The 18,921-nt window shown below is 44.9% G+C and overlaps 1 protein-coding gene across 3 annotated transcripts in view; it reads right to left on the reverse strand.

The window, feature by feature from the left end:
* Positions 1 to 18,921, reverse strand: part of adamtsl2 (ADAMTS-like 2) — an 87,366-nt gene that overhangs the window by 24,656 nt on the left and 43,789 nt on the right. For all 3 annotated transcript variants that reach the window (XM_072240498.1, XM_072240499.1, XM_072240497.1), the window contains 2 exons: positions 13,180 to 13,306; positions 2,365 to 2,578 (listed from right to left, as the gene is read on the reverse strand). In XM_072240498.1, the coding sequence (XP_072096599.1) occupies positions 2,365 to 2,578; positions 13,180 to 13,306 (341 nt within the window). The remainder of the gene's footprint in view (positions 1 to 2,364; positions 2,579 to 13,179; positions 13,307 to 18,921) is intronic.

The following is an 18,921-nucleotide window of genomic DNA, read 5'->3' on the forward strand; positions in this document are numbered from 1 at the left end:
TCATTCTTCCAAAATGAAGGACTGCAAAGGGCAGGTGCCAATTTTACTTTTACCAGCATTTCAGGACACTAATGTAGTCCCCATTAATATGTAATCGTGCATTTGTTTATGAAGTTATAAGCCAACGTATGAATTACTTCCCATTTGTCAACATCTATCCTAGATACATGATCAGTTTTAATCTTTTTCTGATTTTATTCTGCTCAGGATTTCTACATGGGAAAAGAAATCTCCCTTGATGTTGTCCATAATGCTTTCTATTTCAGTACCTAGCATATTATGGCTTGTGATGGGATACAGTATTATAATTGCCACAAAAAAGAGACGTATTCATACTTAAATAAGGGACCATCATGTTAACAAAGTTTAATATCTGCAGTTAATTTTACCTGTAAATCAGGTACAAAGATGTGACAAGTTAGTTGACTTTATCCATATACATGGTTAATAGTGATAAGAGTTATTTTATTTTACTTGGAGAAACAGCATAGTAATAGGTCCTACCAGCCCAATGAGCCTGCTCCACTCAGTTACCGGCTGTGATTGGGTGGTACAGACTCAATTGGCACCAATTAAGCTGTATGTCTTTGGAATGTGGGAGGAAACCGGAGCGCCCAGAGGAAATGTATCTGGTCACAGGGAAAACATACAAATTCCTTACAGTCAGTGGCGGAAATGAATCCGGGTAACTGGCACTATACCACCTTCAAATGCTTTCGAGATGAAACTTCAGATCAGTGTATGGTAAATCTAAAAAAAATTACTTTGTTTAACTGCATTTGCAAAATGATTCTATTGTTCTGAAGGGATAAATTAATACACATTAAGATTGTAATTTTATTTTTAGATCTAACTACTGAAATAAATACTGTCACCTATAAAATAAAATTCCTTAAATTAAAAGTTAATAATATCAACATATTTAAATAAGCCTTAAATTTCATCATTTTACATGATTGAAACAATTGTCACAATATTTGTAACTCTGGATAACAACTATAGCTCTGACAGTTGTGATCATGAACAATGAAGCTAATCTAAGATCAAAATGGGGTTTGGTTAAACGGGCCAGAGCCAATCAGACTCAGGCTTATTATCAAAGACATACAGTATGTTGTAAAACCAGATGTAGTTGAATTCAGATAAATCCAGTGTTTCGCATTTTAAAAGACATTTGGACAGGTATATGGAAATGGTTTTGTGGGCCTAATTGAACTATCTCAGTTAGACAACTTGGTTGGCATGGACAAATTGGGCTGAAAAGTGTGTTTCCATGTTGTATAGCTCTGTGACCATGTTAGATATTTGTTTAGAAAGAGCTGGTCCAACTCTATTGAAACTGACAAAAACTATTTATTTCAATCCCTGCTCTATCCAAACTTAATATATTCAAATCCCACTACTGTTGGTTCCAATACCCTAGCTCTATTTCTAAATCCTTTTCCTCTCCCATGCAGCTAGTCTTGTGTGGCTTGTGTCCTTCATTAATTGCTGCACAGCAAAGAATTGCCAGCTGCATTCAATTGACGTCTGTCCCATTTTAGAACTTCTTTTTGAGCGTAAACTAACCAAATGTTGCATCAACTGAGTGATTATTTAAGGGGACCTGATGTAACATCAGCCACGTAATGTAAGTTGCCGTAGACCTGTTACCCTTCTCTAGTGGAGGGACAGTCAACATGGAGTTGTCTAGCTTCATTTGTAGTGAGAACTAGGCCTTAAGCCTTGGGTTTACCTACTGCTGCACACCAGGTGAGAGGTGCGAAAGCACTATAGCGTGGTTGAGCACAGCTGAGGCGTGGCCTTGCCCGTTGGTGCTGCCCTCCCATATTTGAGCAGTGGAATGACAGGCTGGATTACGTGCACTTGTACACTGCCAGGAGACTGTACTATTGATTGCTGGACATTTTTGCTCAGGGTCTTGGGCTATACATGTTTTTTTTACATTTAGCAGTCAGTCCACACACATAAATAGATCCAGACCCATTTGTACTTTTGTTTCCTTTTCTGGTGTAATATGCTTCTTTGCTCGATATTTTGAATGTTGTTACTTGCTATTTTCGAATGTTTGTTTGCTATTTTGAATGTTTTGCACCTTGGTCCCCAGAGGAATGCTGTCTCATTCAGCAATACCTATGTATAGTTTGAATGATAATTAAACTTGATTTGATGGATCAAAAATAGGTTGAATTAAATTACTGGCATTGAATTGAGGGGGAAAAAAAATCAAGAAACTCAGGCTGATAGTCTCTTAAGAACCCTTGGAGATAATCTATGGTGTACATATAGTAAGTGGACTTCATCTAAGTAGATGAATTTAGAAGGATGAACGAGTTATATGTAAAAGCCTGAAGGAATTCCTACCTCTGACCATTCTGACATCTCCCACTGCGGGCCACAAGCTGGATTTTTGCAGATTTTACGTTCTGATGGCCTGAAGAGATCAGCAGATTCACACATTTCATTGTACACTGAGCTGTCAAATCCTGCAGAAATAATCTTCCAGCAACGGACTATTCGAAATTGGTATCCTTCTCCACAGGTTCGTGAACATTCACTCCAACTACTTGTCTCCCATCTGTAACAAGTTAATTATCAAAAGGAGAAACCATTATAAATATTCACAGCATTTACTCAGCTTAAAAAAACAATAGGGAGCAAAACATTATAGTATTGAAGACTTTAGAAGGTTAGCCATATAAAAACAAATCTTTGCATAACATCACAATCTCAAGCAGTATGTGGTTAAAAGATGGAATGAAAATGACAAGTCAGATATAATTCTTGAAATACTTGTACAGCATTACACAGAAGACAACTAAGGCCAATAATATCAGTATTTCAAAGAGAGATAGGCATTTAGAGATTTTTATTGAATAGTAAATATTTTTTTTAAAAACTCAAAGACCAATCAGTTTATTCAAATGTTCCTAAACTTCAACTTATAAAGTCAATATAATGAATGTGGCTTTTCATTACTATGGTTTTCTTCCACAATCACAAGATTCTCCTTTTGCATTCATTAAACAGGTTTGCCTTAATTTTTTTTTCTCCAGCAAATTGCTGGAGACCCAAGCATCACTCTTATTGATTCTTGGACTTGCTTTTGGTGTTACTTCTCATTTAACAGTCAGTCCAGACACATAAATAGATCTAGACTCACTTGTAATTTTGTTTCCTTTCCTGAAGTGTAATTGTTGAAGTGAGAGCATTAAACATGCTGAATTCCGAGTTCTCCAACTGAAGCTAAAGGCCTAGAAATTCTAAGCTTTGTATGTTTTTGCACATTGAAGACCTTGTTACATGTACATAATGCAATGGTAGCAAATAACCAGCACTTTATTCTGGCTCCTTCATTAATATTGATGCACATGTGCAATGGAGAGCCCAGGGCACACATCAGTAATGTTAAAACGCTAAGAAATACAGTACATCTTTTGATGAGTAGCCAGAATGATATTATACTTACAAGGCCTACTCTACTGAAACAGATCTTAACTGAAATGTTAAAGCTGAATTCAGTGTTTGAAAAGGGTGGGAGGAAAGTGGAGGATTCATCTTTACTGGCGTGCTGTCAAATCTGAACATCAACCTTATTCCACATCAGTTCTCATTTTAGTGTTCTTTTATAGTGATAATTCCTACCACTCCTGTCCCCTTATTGTAGAAGTCCTTGAGTGACTGCTAACCAACCACTGCAAGATCTTTTCTGAACCTCTGCATTTCTCTCCTGTAATTGTCAATCCAGTGATCCCCTTTTACGCCAGATCTTCTTCCCTTTCCATCAACTTTCTCCTGCTTTCACTCCTAAATGATTTCTACAATGAGCTTCTTTCCTGAATGGTAGAAGCTAGTGGACAATAGATCTTGAGTGGAAATTCAACATGTGAGACCTTTCATGTCATAAGCAACACCCGAGGTACTGTGTAGACTGAACTACTGCTGCCAGAGGAACTAATTATGTGGATCAAGATGCTCACACAACACTGATTTAATCAGGTCGAAGAACATGACAATTTCTGATTACCGTCCTTTGCAGCATTCATAAATGACGAATAAGAAAGTGAAAGGGTGGCTTAATTATTTTGCAGGTGACATGAAGGTTGGTGATGTTGTGGACAGTGTAGAAGAAAGTTGTGAGGGTTACAATGGGACATTGAGAGAACGCAGAGCTGGACTGACAAGTGGCTTATGAAGTTCAGGTCAGAAAGAGTTAATGGCAAGATTTTTTAGCTATGTGGAGGAACGGAGGGATCTTTGGGTTCACGTACCTAGATCCCTCAAAGTTTCTATGCAAGTTTGATAGGGTTATTAAGAAGTTGTATAGTGTGTTGGTCTTCATTAGCTGGGGATTAAGTTCAAGAGCCACAAGATAATGTTGCAGCTCTATAAAACCCTGGTTAGACCACACTTGGAATACTGTGTTCAATTTTAGTCACCTCATTTGAGGAAGCATGTGGAATCTTCAGGGAGGGTGCAGAGGAAATATACCATAATGCTGCTTGGATTGGAGAATAAGTCTTATGAGGATAGCCTGAGTGAGCTGGGGCTCTTCTCTTTTGAGAAAAGATGGATGACAGAAGACTTGATAGAACTGTATGTACAGGGTCTTTCTTTTGTTACATTTAAAATGGCGATTTTGTTATGTTAATCTGGGGAATGCGGATTTGTTGTGCTTTAACGCTGAAGAGAGTTTGCGCTAACAGTTTGTTTTATTTTAAAATGAGATAACAGGGTTCTATTAGCCAATGGGTGGTTATGTATCGTTTTGTTTTCGGATGCTATGCTGTATGATATGACTGTGGACTGAGTTTTGGCGGGGAGTCGGAGGACAGACGAGGAGGACGGCGGACGTGCAGAGAGGCTCCGGTCGATCACTCAGGGTGGTCCTGAGCCGTGAGTCGACGGAATTCGGGTGGTCGTCTGACGTCGAATTGAGCTCCAACGGTAGCGCGCGAAGAACTTGGACTTTGATTAGTGTTGGTGCCTTTTTTTTCCATTAATTTCCTCTCTGTATCAAATGCATATTAATGTCATAGAATTAGTAATATCTATAAAGTGTATGTGTTAAAATTTACTGGGTGTGCTGGCTGATGATTGATGTTTGTGATTGACTCGGGCGGCGACTGACCCTGAGGGGAGTGTTGAAGCAGGTGCTGGGCGGGATTTCCCCTAGACATACACGAGCCCATATAACGGAACGTTACAAGTGGGGGCTACCGTCCTGGATTTGGACTTTTCGGGCAAGTTGTACTTGTCGTTGCGGTAAGTGGTGTGAAGATGGATCAAGATAAGATTGTAAGGTGGTGTGAATTGGAGGAGGTACCGGTGAATCATGCGTGTGTGGTAAGCCGGGTTCATTATCGCATTTCGGTAGAGGTACTGGTACGAGGGTTGAGTTTGATTAAAGGTATCGGGCAGGTAGAACTTGTAGCTAGAAGGGGTGGGAAAGAACTGGAGGCTAGCTGGATGTTGATGCGGACGAGTGCCGACGTCATGACTTTAGAATTACCAGCGACAGTCCACGTCTAGGGGGAGGCGGGGCTGTGGGGTCTCCATACCCTCCCCGAGGACGCAAGTGGGGAGGTGCCGGAGGAGGAGGAGCTAGATGAGGCCCCCGGCCGGGTGCCCGTAGCAAGAGGTAGAGGTGTGGAGTGGGAAGGTTTGGCCAGGCCCCGCCCCCATGGGCTTGAGGAGACTGCCGAGTTAACGGCTGCCATTACCTCCCTGGCGAGAAGGGTTGAGGGGCCCCACCCGAAGCTGAGAATTTTCTCGGGAGCCAAGCCCCCCCCCGGGAAGGGGAGGATGACTATGATACCTGGGTTGAAGATACATCCCAATTGTTAGAGGTGTGGCCAGTTTCGGATGAGGAAAAGAGACAGCGATTGGTGGAAAGCTTAAGGGGCGGGGCAGCCCAGGTGGTCCGCGATCTGAGAGCCGCACGCCCCTTGGCTTCCCTATCGGAGTGTTTGGACGCTTTGGAGGAAGTGTTTGGACTGTCAGGGTGCATTTAGCGGAGTTTCAACGGATGGGGCAGAGAAGAGGGGAAAAGCTCTCAGACTATGCTTTCAGGCTGGAAGGAAAGCTTACAGGGTTGCTGCGACGAGGGATAGTGAGGGAGGACGAAGTGGCGGAGTTAAGGATGAGCCAGATATGTAGCGGTTCCCGGAAGGATAACAGGGTAGCTTGGAGTGTACGGCAGTCATTTAAGCGGAGCTCCCCTCCATCATTCGGACAATTGATCCGAGAGGTACGGGCTGAGGAGTGTGCTTTGGGCTGACCAGGGGGCTTGGACCCTCAGGGATGGTCTTCAGCGGTTCAGAAGGTGGTAGCCGGGGTGAGACTAGAGAAATCCAAGGGGTCCCCGGGGGCTCGTATCGGGAGGAGAGAGACGGCGAGTAGTGGGTGCTATAACAGTGGGAGAGAGGGGCATTTCCGTCGGGAATGTGAGTGGCTGGGGGCGTGCTACCGCTGTGGGGAAGCTGGCCACTTGTGGAAGGATTGTGAGAGACGAGATGCGCCGAGGGGGGAGGGCCCCCGGGCCACCAAGAAGGGAGAGGTGTCGGGAAACTTAGGAGAGGCTCAGTGAGGGAACGGATTGGAGTCTCGGGAGGAACACGTTCCCAGAAAACCGCTATGGGACCCCAGAAAGAACAAGCCCAAATTCCTGATGGACTGGTGGGACCCCGTTCCAGCGTGTCCCTACGGATAGAGGGAATCTTTGCGAAAGCCATCCTTGACACTGGGTCGCAGATTACCTTACTGTACCGGTCGTTCTACAACAAATATCTGAAGCATTTGGCAGTAACTCCGTTTAATGCATTGGAGATTTGGGGCATAAGTGATGGTGATTACCCGTACGATGGATACTTGTCAGTGAGATTGGAATTTTCAGAGGGAGATGTGGGAGTATCGGAAGCCTTTGAGACGCTGGTGTTGGTTTGTCCAGACCCGGTGGAGACCGGCGGTGCTGCCCTGTTGGTGGGGACTAACTCCCCTCTGGTGCGACGGCTCTTGGGAGCCTGTAAGAAGAAGGGGGGGGGGGGAAGAGAACTTTCTGGAAACCCTCTCGGTCCACCCCGTGTTCCGAGCAGTGTACGAAGGAGTGGGTGACCCCCAGGGGCTGGATCCTGAGTGCAAACGAGGGACGGTGTGGTGCACTCACCCAAGGCCTAAGGTGATACGGCCAGGGGAGGCGACATTAGTGATGGGGACCCCCAGATTCCCCGGATTACCGCCGGGCGAGGCCCTGCTAGTAGACGCCCCCGACGACCTGGAAAGGGAGTCCCGGTTCCCGGCTGGGGCGCTGGTGAGACCTGAATTGCAGAGGCCCTCAGCTGTACAGGCACGGTGGATGGGGGTGATGGTAAGGAACATAACGGAGAGGGAGATCACTTTTAAGTGTGGGATGCCCCTCGCGCACTTGTTCCCAGTGATGGTGATGTCCAGCGCCCCCGTGAAGCCCACTGGAGGAGAACTATTGGGAAACGGGGGGCAGCTGACCGAGGAGGCCTTTAATTTTGAAAACTCCCCTGTACCGCCGGCGTATAAGAGCAGGCTGGTGGAGAAGATGCTGAAGTTAGGGCATGTCTTTTCTCAGGGCGAGTTTGATGTAGGATGTTCCAAGAGCACTCGGCACACTATTCGGGTGACAAATGACACCCCGTTTAGGGAGAGGTCGCGGCGGTTGACCCCAGCAGATGTGGAAGATGTGCGGCAGTTGAAAGACGCAGGGATTATTGCGGAGTCCTGAAGCCCCTATGCATCCCCCATAGTGGTGGCAAGGAAGAAAAATGGGAAGGTACGCATGTGCGTGGACTATAGGACCCTGAACTGCCGCACTGTTCCCGACCAATATACGGTCTCGAGGGTGGAAGATGCCTTGGCCTGTCTGAGTGGTGCACAGTGGCTCAGTGTTTTGGATTTGCGGAGTGGGTATTACCAGATTCCGATGAGCGAGACTGATAAGGAGAAGACAGCCTTTATCTGCCCCCTGGGGTTTTTCCAGTTCGAACGAATGCCCCAAGGCATCTCGGGGGCCCCAGCCACCTTCCAGCGGCTCATGGAGCGGACAGTGGGGGACATGAACCTGCTGGAGGTATTGGTGTACCTGGATGACCTGATAGTGTTTGGATCTACGTTGGAGGAACATGAGGAGCGGCTGCTGAAGGTGCTGAGTCGGCTGAAGGAGGAAGGATTAAAACTTTCCCTGGATAAATGTCAGTTCTGCAAGACGTGAGTCAGTTAATCTCGCGAAATGGAGTGGCCACCGATCCGGATAAGATAGCCGCAGTCACCACCTGGCCGAGACCTCAGAAGGTGAGCGCCTTACGCTCGTTTTTGGGGTTTTGCAGATATTACTGGCGGTTCGTGAAAGGATATGCGAAAATGAGTCATCCATTGAACCAGCTGCTGTGTGGCTATCCACCTGCGGGGAGGAGGAGGAAGGGAGACCATGGGTCGGAGGTAGGAGGATACTTGTACTCGGGGGAGCCTTTTGGATTGAGGTGAGATGCTCAATGTGAGGAGGCGTTCCAATCTCTAAAAAGGGCGCTGATGCAGGCCCCAGTGTTGGCATTTGCTGATCCCCGGAAGCCATATGTTCTACACACTGATGCCAATCACGACGGTCTGGGGGCTGTTCTATACCAGGAACAGGGAAACGGCTTGAGGCCGGTAGCGTTTGTCAGTCGGAGTTTGTCGCCATCTGAGAGAAACTATCCCACTCACAAGCTGGAGTTCTTGGCGTTGAAATGGGCGGTGGCGGACAAGTTGAGTGACTACCTATATGGGGCCCAGTTTGAGGTGAGAACTGGTAACAACCCCCTCACTTATATCCTGACCTCGGCGAAGCTTATCGCTACTGGGCACCGGTGGTTAGCAGCCTTGTCTACCTATGAGTTCAGCCTGAAGTACCGCCCGGGGAGTCGGAACATCGATGCAGATGCCCTGTCTCGTCGGGCGCACGACGAGTCGGGCACGGCAGAGGAGTGGAAGAGTGTCCCTGCCCAGGGAGTAAAGGCCATGTGTCAAGTTGGGAGCGACGGGGAAGTAGGAGCACAGATGGGAACGGATCGGGCAGTAGATCAACTGGGGGCTGACGATGACGCGCTACCCACTGTTTACTGTAATGTGACTGCTCTGAGGAACAGGCAGCTGCCGGCGTTGAGTCCCCAGGAAGTAGAGGCGGCTCAGCGTGATGACCCAAGCATTGGCACTATCTGGTACGCGGTTAGCCAGGGTGATATGGGGCAGGTGGAGAAGGCGAAACATGCCTCCGTTCCTCTACTACTGAAGGAGTGGCCCCGGTTGAAGCTGAAGAACCACGTCCTGTACCGGGTCACGTCGCCTCCGGACCACCCCCGGCGCTGGCAGCTGGTCATGCCTGAGAAGTATCGGAAGGCTGTGCTCCAGGCTCTACATGATGATTCCGGGAACTTAGGGGTAGAGAAGACCTATGGATTAGTCAAGGACCGGTTTTACTGGCCCCGGATGAGGGGGGAGGTGGAAGAATACTGTAAGACCTGTAGCTGTTGCGTCAGGAGGAAGACCTTGCCTGTGCAGGCGGCTCCGTTATCCCACTTGCAGAGTGCGGGACCCATGGACCTGGTGTGTATGGATTTCCTGTCTATTGAGCCAGACACCAGCAATACCGCGAATGTCTTGGTCCTCACGGATCACTACACTAGATATGCGCAGGCTTTTCCTACTAAGGATCAGAAAGCGACTACAGTGGCGAAAGTGTTATGGGAGAAGTACTTCGGTCATTATGGCCTTCCCGGGCGGATCCACAGTGATCAGGGACGGGACTTCGACAGCAGGCTTATACATGAATTGCTGGACATGCTCGGCACCTTGGAGATTGGACAGAAGAGTAAGTGGAGTCAGCACATTGCCCATTTGGTTCATTGTTACAATTGTACTCGCAATGATGCTACGGGGTACTCGCCCTACTATCTGATGTTCGGATGGGAAGCGAGGTTGCCCATTGGTCTGTGTTTTGGGACTGAAGCGGGGCAAATACCTTCGAAGCCATGTCTGAAGTACGTGTCCGATATGAGGAGAGAGTTGAAAAGGGCGTACGAGTTGGCTGAGGTGGCAGCCACCAAGCAGAACCAGCGGAATAAAAGGAGGTATGATCAGAAGGTAAAGTTTGTCCAGCTATTGCCGGGAGACCGAGTCCTTATTCGGAATTTAGGACTACAGGGTAAGCACAAGTTGGCGGACCGTTGGGCAGCCACCCCCTATGTGGTGGAGAGTCAGATGCCGAACATCCCGGTTTACCGGGTGAGACCTGAGGACGGGCAGGGGCCTGTCAAGGTACTCCATCGGAAACAGCTGTTGCCTCTGGGTCGAGAGGTGAAGATGGACCCAGAGCCCAAATGGGAGTTTACTCCTATTACGAGGACTCTGCGAGGGCGCAGGGCGCGGGAAGAGCCCGCTGCAAAGAAAACGGGCCGGTCCCCACCTCGAGAAGGGATACGTCATCGGAAGATGATGAGTCGGACGTTTGGTACCTGCTTCCGTTCGCTGATTCCCCGGTGCCGGGAGAACAGACTCCTGGCCCTTCCATCACTGAGTCAGGGGAACCGAGGGAGGGTGTTGCAGAGCCGCTTGTATTACAGCCGGGATTGGGGGAGGAGAGGGTGGAGGCAGAACCCGAGCCAGAGGGCTCACAGGGGCAGAGGGATCCCGGTGAAGGGGAAGGTCCGACAGATAGGCCCGAGGGGTCAACTGGGGTGTCTGAACAGGGAGAGTCAGCAGAGGAAGTACAGAGGCCTCAGAGGAGTAGGCATCCCCCGGAAAGACCCACTTATATAGCGCCGGGAGAGCAGAGGGGTGATCTCTACTGCCCTGCAAAGTTATGTCACTGCTTTATGCGCCTGGGTTGGGTTTTGTGTTTTACAAGGAGCACTGGTGAACTCTGTTAACGTCATGAGGGCATGACTTTTTGTGGTGGGGGGAGAGTGTGCGGGGTCTTTCTTTTGTTACATTTAAAATGGCGATTTTGTTATGTTAATCTGGGGAATGCGGCTTTGTTGTGCTTTAACGCTGAAGAGAGTTTGCGCTAACAGTTAGTTTTATTTTAAAATGAGATAACAGGGTTCTATTAGCCAATGGGTGGTTATGTATCGTTTTGTTTTTGGATGCCATGCTGTATGATATGACTGTGGACTGAGTTTTGGCGGGGAGTCCGAGGACAGACGAGGAGGACGGCGGACATGCGGAGAGGCTCCGGTCGATCACTCAGGGTGGTCCCGAGCCGTGAGTCGACGGAATTCGGGTGGTCGTCTGACGTCGAATTGAGCTCCAACGGTAGCGCGCGAAGAACTTGGACTTTGATAAGTGTCGGCGCCTTTTTTTTCCATTACTTTCCTCTCTGTATCAAATGCATATTAATGTCATAGAATTAGTAATATCTATAAAGTGTATTTGTTAAAATTTACCGGGTGTGCTGGCTGATGATTGATGTTTGTGATTGATTCGGGCGGCGACTGACCCTGAGGGGAGTGTTGAAGCAGGTGCTGGGCGGGATTTCCCCTAGACATACACAAGCCCATATAACGGAACGTTACATGTACATAGTGACCAAAGGCATAGATTAAGTGGACAGCCAGAGATTTTTTCTCATGGCAAAATTGGCAAATACAAGGTGGCATAATTTTAAGGTGATTGGAGAAGTGGGATGTCAAAGGTAAAGTGTTTTTTCCCCTCACAGAGTGGTGAGTACATGGACATCTAAGAGACAGTTAAATAGGCATAAGGATGATAGAAAAGTAGAGTGCCAGGTCGGAGGGAAGGGTTAGATTGGTACTAGAGCAGGTTAAAAGGTTGGCATACCATCATGGGCTGAAGAGTCTGTTCTGTACTGTAAATGTTTTATGTTTTAATCCAGCTACCTTAAGTTTTAGGTTTTTCTCCCATATTGTAACGTAACTTTTCTTCTCAAATCACTGGCATGGTTTTTCTATGTGGGGCCCTTTGCCTAATTTTCCCCCAAACTTATCTTTTCCAACTTCAGAAGGCCAATCTTGTTGATTCTAGACAAGCAGCAATTGGTATCAAATGACATAATCAGAGACTGTGGGCAGGTCAGAACAGTCCAACCTATGAATCTCCTCTGGAAAACTTGGACAGCAAAACCAAGTTTGCAAAAGTTTGCATATTTGTCAAAGCTGTCAATGATTGTCAGTACTTCTGGATGTTACAGATATTCAAAAATCATTAGAAGTATTCTAATTCTTTTTAATAAAAAGTAAATCAAACAAAAACAGTTTGAGTGATTAGGGATATTAAACCAAACACCAATAATTAGATATAAACTACCTTATCCTTCACAGCCATAAGACCATCATTCAAATGAATGTGCTTGATGATCTTATGCCAGGTCTAACTGGCACAGGATCTGAGAGCATATTTTCCCGGGTGTGTGCTGGAGAATCTCAGCAAGCTCCTGCAACTGGTCTCTGAAGTTGAGCAACTAAATACAATGGGAAATTGCCAATATTGTTTGGTTAATTAAGTTTGAGACTTCTGCATTTGCTCAGGATTTCTAAAACTTGCCAGCACCTACTCTGAGAAATGACATACAAAGCTGCCAGCCAAAATCAGGGAATAATTGAATCTCTGCATTAACTTGCTAAGACATTCCATAGCCTAGTAAACATCTGAGACAACGCTTCTTAATTTTCCGTCAAAATGTTTCAGTTCTACTCTCCCTATATCCAAATCAGTTATAAATGCGAGACAAAATCTGCAGATGCTGGAAATCCAAGCAACACACAAAAAATGAAGGTGAAATTCAGTAGGTCAGGCAGCATCTATGGAAGAGAGTAAACAAAGTCCTGATGGAGGGTCTCGGCCTGAAATGTCAACTGTTTACTCTTTTCCATAGATACCGCCAGCATTTTGTGTGTGTTGCTCAGTTATAAATGCACCTGGAAAAAGGTTCTATCAAAGAGCCCCAAAACTGAATAAAGATCCAAATCTTATCAATCTAAAAACCATTTAGTCTCCTGTTTTGCCCTCCTGCTATCTGCCATTCTCTTTAATTGTATGCACTGTTAATTTTTCCATTGAGGCAGTATTTGATGCCTTTCAGCTTTAACCATATTTTGAGAATTTTTTTTCAATAACGGAATGTAGATGAATAACACAAAAAGAGAACAGATTTCTTACCTTGGTTGACATTCCCTTCCTACACAAAACTCATGAATTGGCTCCGGTCGAGTTGCAGAATCACAGAATGAATCTTCAACCTCAACACCATCGTAACGAATGCACACTGCAAATGAAGTGGTGACTCCTGCATACAACAGACAGAGTTTAAAAAGGAGCACAATATATATTTTATTTCAGCTCCATAGACAGGACTGCAAGCAGAGTAATTTGGTAGCAGATGATAATAATATTAGCCTCAGGCATCTGATGATTGCAAGCTAAATTAATTATACTATGTTTTGCTGCTCTTCTGAAGAATTAAATGAAACTAACATTATAAAATTATCAAAAAATAGAATCTGACATACAACGCTACGTCTGACTTCTCCATGTTGCTTCTCTCTGGCAATCCTGAATGAGATCACACTACTAAATTTGCTTTCCCAACCCTGCCCTCACATCCTGAAATAATTAGTTATCAAAAACTCAAAAGCTCAGCAGCCTTACAGGAAGTAGTTCACAGCTGCTGACCAAATGTCAATCCAGCAGAGCAATTGAAGACACAATGGTCAGAAATCTTAGCTTCCAATAAAAATTAGTTTGATTCTAACAACTCAGGTGGTGGGTTGACATCATTTGGTGATCCTTGGGACATCTAAATAGCTTACATAAAAATGGAAAATGGCAGATAATCTCAAATGTGAATGCTGTGTAAGAAATTTTAACAATCCACCACACTGTGCACAATTAATCTTTCCACTAGTATACTGCTAATGTGCATGAAGCAATACCAGCAGCAATGAAATGACTCTCATTACACAGAATATAAGAAAACAGATTACATTAGAAATGCAAGGAGAAAGCAAAAAAACTATTAAAATCAGTTGAGTCTAGATCTAAAGTGTCAAATACTTCAGTGCACACACTGAGAGGGTAGTTTCAGAAAGTGCTTAGGAGAAGATTATTTTCAACTTTGCAACCAACCCAATTGCTCCAAGAACTAACCAGCATACTGTACAAACATAAGTGCCCGCATTGCTCTTCAGGTCAAAGATGGGTCACTTCAGTCTCAGAAACCTTGCCTCATTATTCTTGTAGGGCATCTCTGCTGTCATGTACCATCTATAATACTTCATTGCATGGTGCTGCACTACGGAAAATCTCTTTTGGCAAACTACTAGTATTCACACGTCGAGTGGACATTTCAATGTATTACAAGGCTCCTAAAAGTGTTGGTGTTCATAGGAGGCATTCTCCGTCAATTTCTGCCATGAGTGCTATTCCTATTGTTAGATGATTCTCCTTTTTTAAATTAGAAGATCTCGTTTCTCATCTTATGAACATAACTTCTGTTCTGATCAACACACAGACACTTCTCTGATTGTAGGATTTTTACTGGCAATTAATTGTGATGGGGTGTGCTGAAACCATGAGGAGTGTGTTATGAGGGATCCCGATCTGAGTCTGTCTTCCTGAAATAAGTTTGACAGAGGATTGTGCAATGCGTTGCACTGCTTACAGGAAGCAATGGCACAAGGCATGATTCACACCGATGCTGTTAAAAATCTCACCAGAAATGAACTATGGGCATTGATCAATTGTTGCTGACAGTCAAAAACACACCTCTAAGATATGTGGAGTTAACACTGAAGAAGTAAATGTTTTAATAATGATTGATAATCTCAGAAATATGCATTAATATAATTTTTATACGTTCAATGGCAATTTTTTTCATATATTATGCAGATGAATGTGCGTCAGTTCAGGCAGTTTAAGATTGAAGGTGAAACATGGAAACTAATCATACCTATGGAAAATATCTCTGCCTGTAGAAATTTCATCAAGTGGTAGTTAGTAAATATCAAAAAGCAGCACGAGTAAAATAATTTGGATAATCACCATGTGAAAATACCTATATCTTGCTTCTTGTGTGCATGTACATTCAGCAGCCACTTTCTTAGGAACATCCTGCACCTGAAAAAATGGCCACTGAGTGTATCTTTGTGGTCTTTTGCTGCTGTAGCCCATCCACTTCAAGGTTCAATGTGTTGTGCATTTAGAGGTATTCTTCTGCAAGAGCACAATTGTAAAGTGTGGTCATTTAAAATACTGTCATTTTCCTGTCAGCTTGAACAAGCCTGGCCATTCTGCTCTGACCCTTCTCATTAGCAAGGCTAAGAACAACTGCTCATTGGATGCTTTATTTTTTGCATCATTCTCTGTAAACTTGAGACTGTTGTGCATCAAAATCCTAGGAGATCAGCAATTTCTGAGATACTCAAACCACCTTATCTGGCATGAGCAAGCGTTCCATGCGTGGTCAAAGTCATTTAGATCACATTTCTTTCCCATTTTGAAGTTTGATCATGTCTGCATGTTTTTATGCCTTGAGCTGCTTATTAGATATTTGCATTAACGAATGGTTATAAGTGTACCTAATAAACTGCCCACCAAAGTGTCTTTGTTAAGATGGTACTAAACAGCGACTCCTTTGCTTGCATCTTCGAAAACAGCTCTATTTCCATCTTTAATATCTTTATTTTTCCCTTTCAAGGTTCTTTTGAAGACCTAGACCTGGGGTTACACGCTAACTTCGGTTCTTTGCGGGAATGGGATCTGCTCTCAGAGTTTCACACCTGGCCATTATCTGACATGCCAAAGATGCGGTCCAAGAGCTTATCTAGTCTTTGGAGGCCAGGGATCTCATGGCTCCGGACATGGGCGGATCGAAGGTTGGTGTCCTGGCAGGAAAGCGACGCATTGGACTTTTAACATCATAAACCAGCAAATTGTTTGTTATGTCTCCCCTCTTGCTGTGAAACAGAGACATCTCTTTCTCCCTTATTAGGGAGAGAGAGAGAGAGCCTGTGTCATGTTGAATACCGGGTGAACGAGTAGTCTTTGGGGTACTACAAGTCTGTGTCTTTGCTGTATGCTTGAGTGCTTGGTGGTGGATGCTGATGCTTTTTTTTGTTGGTGGGGGGAGGGGGATCACTGCTTTGCTGCTGCTTATGCTTGGGAGGGAGGGGAGCTGGGGGGATCTTTGGGGTTCTAACATTTAACTGTCATTCATTCTTTGGGAGCACTCTGTTTTTGTGGATGGTTGCAAAGAAAAAGCATTTCAGGATGTATATTGTAAACATTTCTCTGACAAGTATACACAATTAATTTACATCTAGCAAGATCCTAAAAGCAGCAAGTTGTACTTTATTTTAGTAGTTAGTTGTGCTTCTTCCTTTAGTTCAATGTTCCAAAGAGCTACAAGTACATTAATGAAAATTTATCTTCCATATTAAGCACTGTTGAGATGAAAACTATTACAATCTAAAAACACATCAGAATGAGGTTAACTACATAGGATGCCTAACAGTCCATGAGATTTTTGAATAATTTTCAGATGTTCAGTATACACTCAATGGCCACTTTATTAAGTGTACTTATACACCTGCTGATTAATGCAAGTATCTAATCAACTAATCATGTAGCAGCAAATCAATGCATAAAAGCAGGCAGATATGGTCAAAAGGTTCTGTTTTGTTTAGACCAAACACAGAATGGAGAATAAATATGATCCAAGTGGCCTTGACTGTGGAATAATTGTGGAATAAGGTGTGGTTTGAGTTAAACTGGAGGTGGGGCAAAGTCAAGATGGTGCTAAACGGCGACTCCTTTGCTTGCATCTTCGGAAACAGCTCTATTTCCATCTTTAATATCTCTTTTTTCTTTTTAAGGATCTTTCGAAGACCCTGATCTGGAATTACACTCTCAGGGCCTCATAACCAGCCACTTTTTGATATCCCAAGGATGCAGCCTGAAGACGAGCACGCCTTCAGGGTTCTGGATTTTCGTGGCTCTGGAGACGGGCTGATTCTAGGCCGGTGCCCCTGACTGAAGCGCCATAGGAGAACACAGAACATCGGGAGCAGCAAGTTAGCTGCCTGGGGTTGTGTCCAGAGAGCTGTGCCCTTTTGGTGCTTACTGTTTGAGCGCAGACCTCGGAAAAAACAATGCAACAGACTTTTAACATCATAAATCAGCGAATTGTTTGTTATATCTCCCCTCTCGCTGTGAAATGGGGACATCACTTTTCCCCTTATTAGGAAGGGAGAGCCTGTGGTATGTTGAATTGTGCGGGGCCTATCAGTGGCGGCAACTAAGCTCGACGAACTAAATAAAAGTACCGAAGGGCTATGCGGAGCAGCCATTGTCGGGATGGCGAGTTGTCAGGTGTAGGCCAGTGGTGAGAGTAGAAGCAACAGGCTTTGGCTCATTCAGGCTTCGGCAAGGTAAGTGGGTAAGTGGACTTTGTTTTTTGTTTTTCTCTTTGCACTTTTTTTTTTTGGAGAGATAGAGAGCACGTCGGTAGGGTTAGTATTTTGCTCTGGGTGTTGGATGTGGGAGTCCTGGGAATCTTCCAGTCTCCCAGATAGCCACATCTGTGCCAGGTGCACTGAGATGCAGCTCCTGAGAGATTGTTTTAGGGATTTGGAGCTGCAGCTCGATGATCTACAGCTTATTAGGGAGAGTAACAGAAGATAGAGAGGAGCTACAGGGAATTAGTCACCCTGAGGCTACAGGAGTCAGATAAGTGGGTGACAGTCAGGGAAGCGAGGGAAAAAGCTCAGATGGTAGAGAGCACCCTTGTGGCCATCCCCCTCAGTAATCGTTATCTTGCTTTAGATACGGTTGAGGGGGATGACCTGACAGAGGACGACCACAGCGATTGGGTCTCTGGTACCGAGCCTGGTTCCCTAGTGCAGAAGGGAAAGAGGAAGATGAGGAATGTGGTAGTCATAGGGGATTCCATAGTGAAGGGAACAGACAGGAGACTCTGTCAGCCTGATAGAGATACCCGCATGGTGTGTTGCCTCCCAGGTGCCAGGGTATGGGATGTCTCGGATCAGGCGCAGAGTATTCTGAAGGGAGAGGGTGACCAGTCAGAAGTCTTGGTACACGTTGGTACCAATGACATAGGTAGAAAAAGGGAAGAGGTCTAGAAGAGAGAATTCAGTGAGTTAGGTAGGAAGCTTAAAAGCAGGACCACTAGGGTAGTACAAAAAGGATGGGTTACACCTGAACCCAAAGGAGTCCAAAATCAAGCGGGCATATTTAATTAAGCTGTTAGGAAGGGTTTAAATTGATTTGGCAGGGTGATGGGAACCGGAGTGACAGGGCTGAGGAAGAGGAAAACTGAAATAAATCAAAGATAGCATGCAAAGAGATTATAGAAAGAACAGGCAGAAGATGAGGCTTAATCAAAGCATGTGGCATGAGTTACAGGGCAATAGAGACGCGGTGCAGTTAAAACAGAAAGCAACAAATACTGGACTGAGAGTGTTGTATTTGAATGCATGTAACATAAGAAATAAAATGGATAATCTTGAAATTCAGCTACAAATTGGCAAGGATGACGTTGAAACTTGGCTAAACAATAGCTGCCATTGGGAGCTGAACGTCCAAGGATATACAGTGTATCAGAAAGATAGGTTAGTTGGCAGAGGGGGTGGTGTGGTTCTGTGTATAAGAAATAATATTAAATCATTAGAAAGATGACATAGGATTAGAAGGTGTATAGTCTCTATGAGTTGAGTTAAGAAATGGCAAGGGTAAAAGGACCCAAATGGCAGTTGTATATAGGCCTCCAAACAGCAGTCAGGATGTGAATTATAAATTACAGCGGGAGATAGAAAAGGCATTTCAGAAAGGCAATGTCATGATAATCGGTGGGGATTTTAACATGAAAGTGGATTGGGAAAACCA

The sequence above is a fragment of the Mobula birostris genome, chromosome 22 (genome assembly GCF_030028105.1).
Source record: "Mobula birostris isolate sMobBir1 chromosome 22, sMobBir1.hap1, whole genome shotgun sequence".
In the NCBI taxonomy this organism is placed as follows: domain Eukaryota; kingdom Metazoa; phylum Chordata; class Chondrichthyes; order Myliobatiformes; family Myliobatidae; genus Mobula; species Mobula birostris.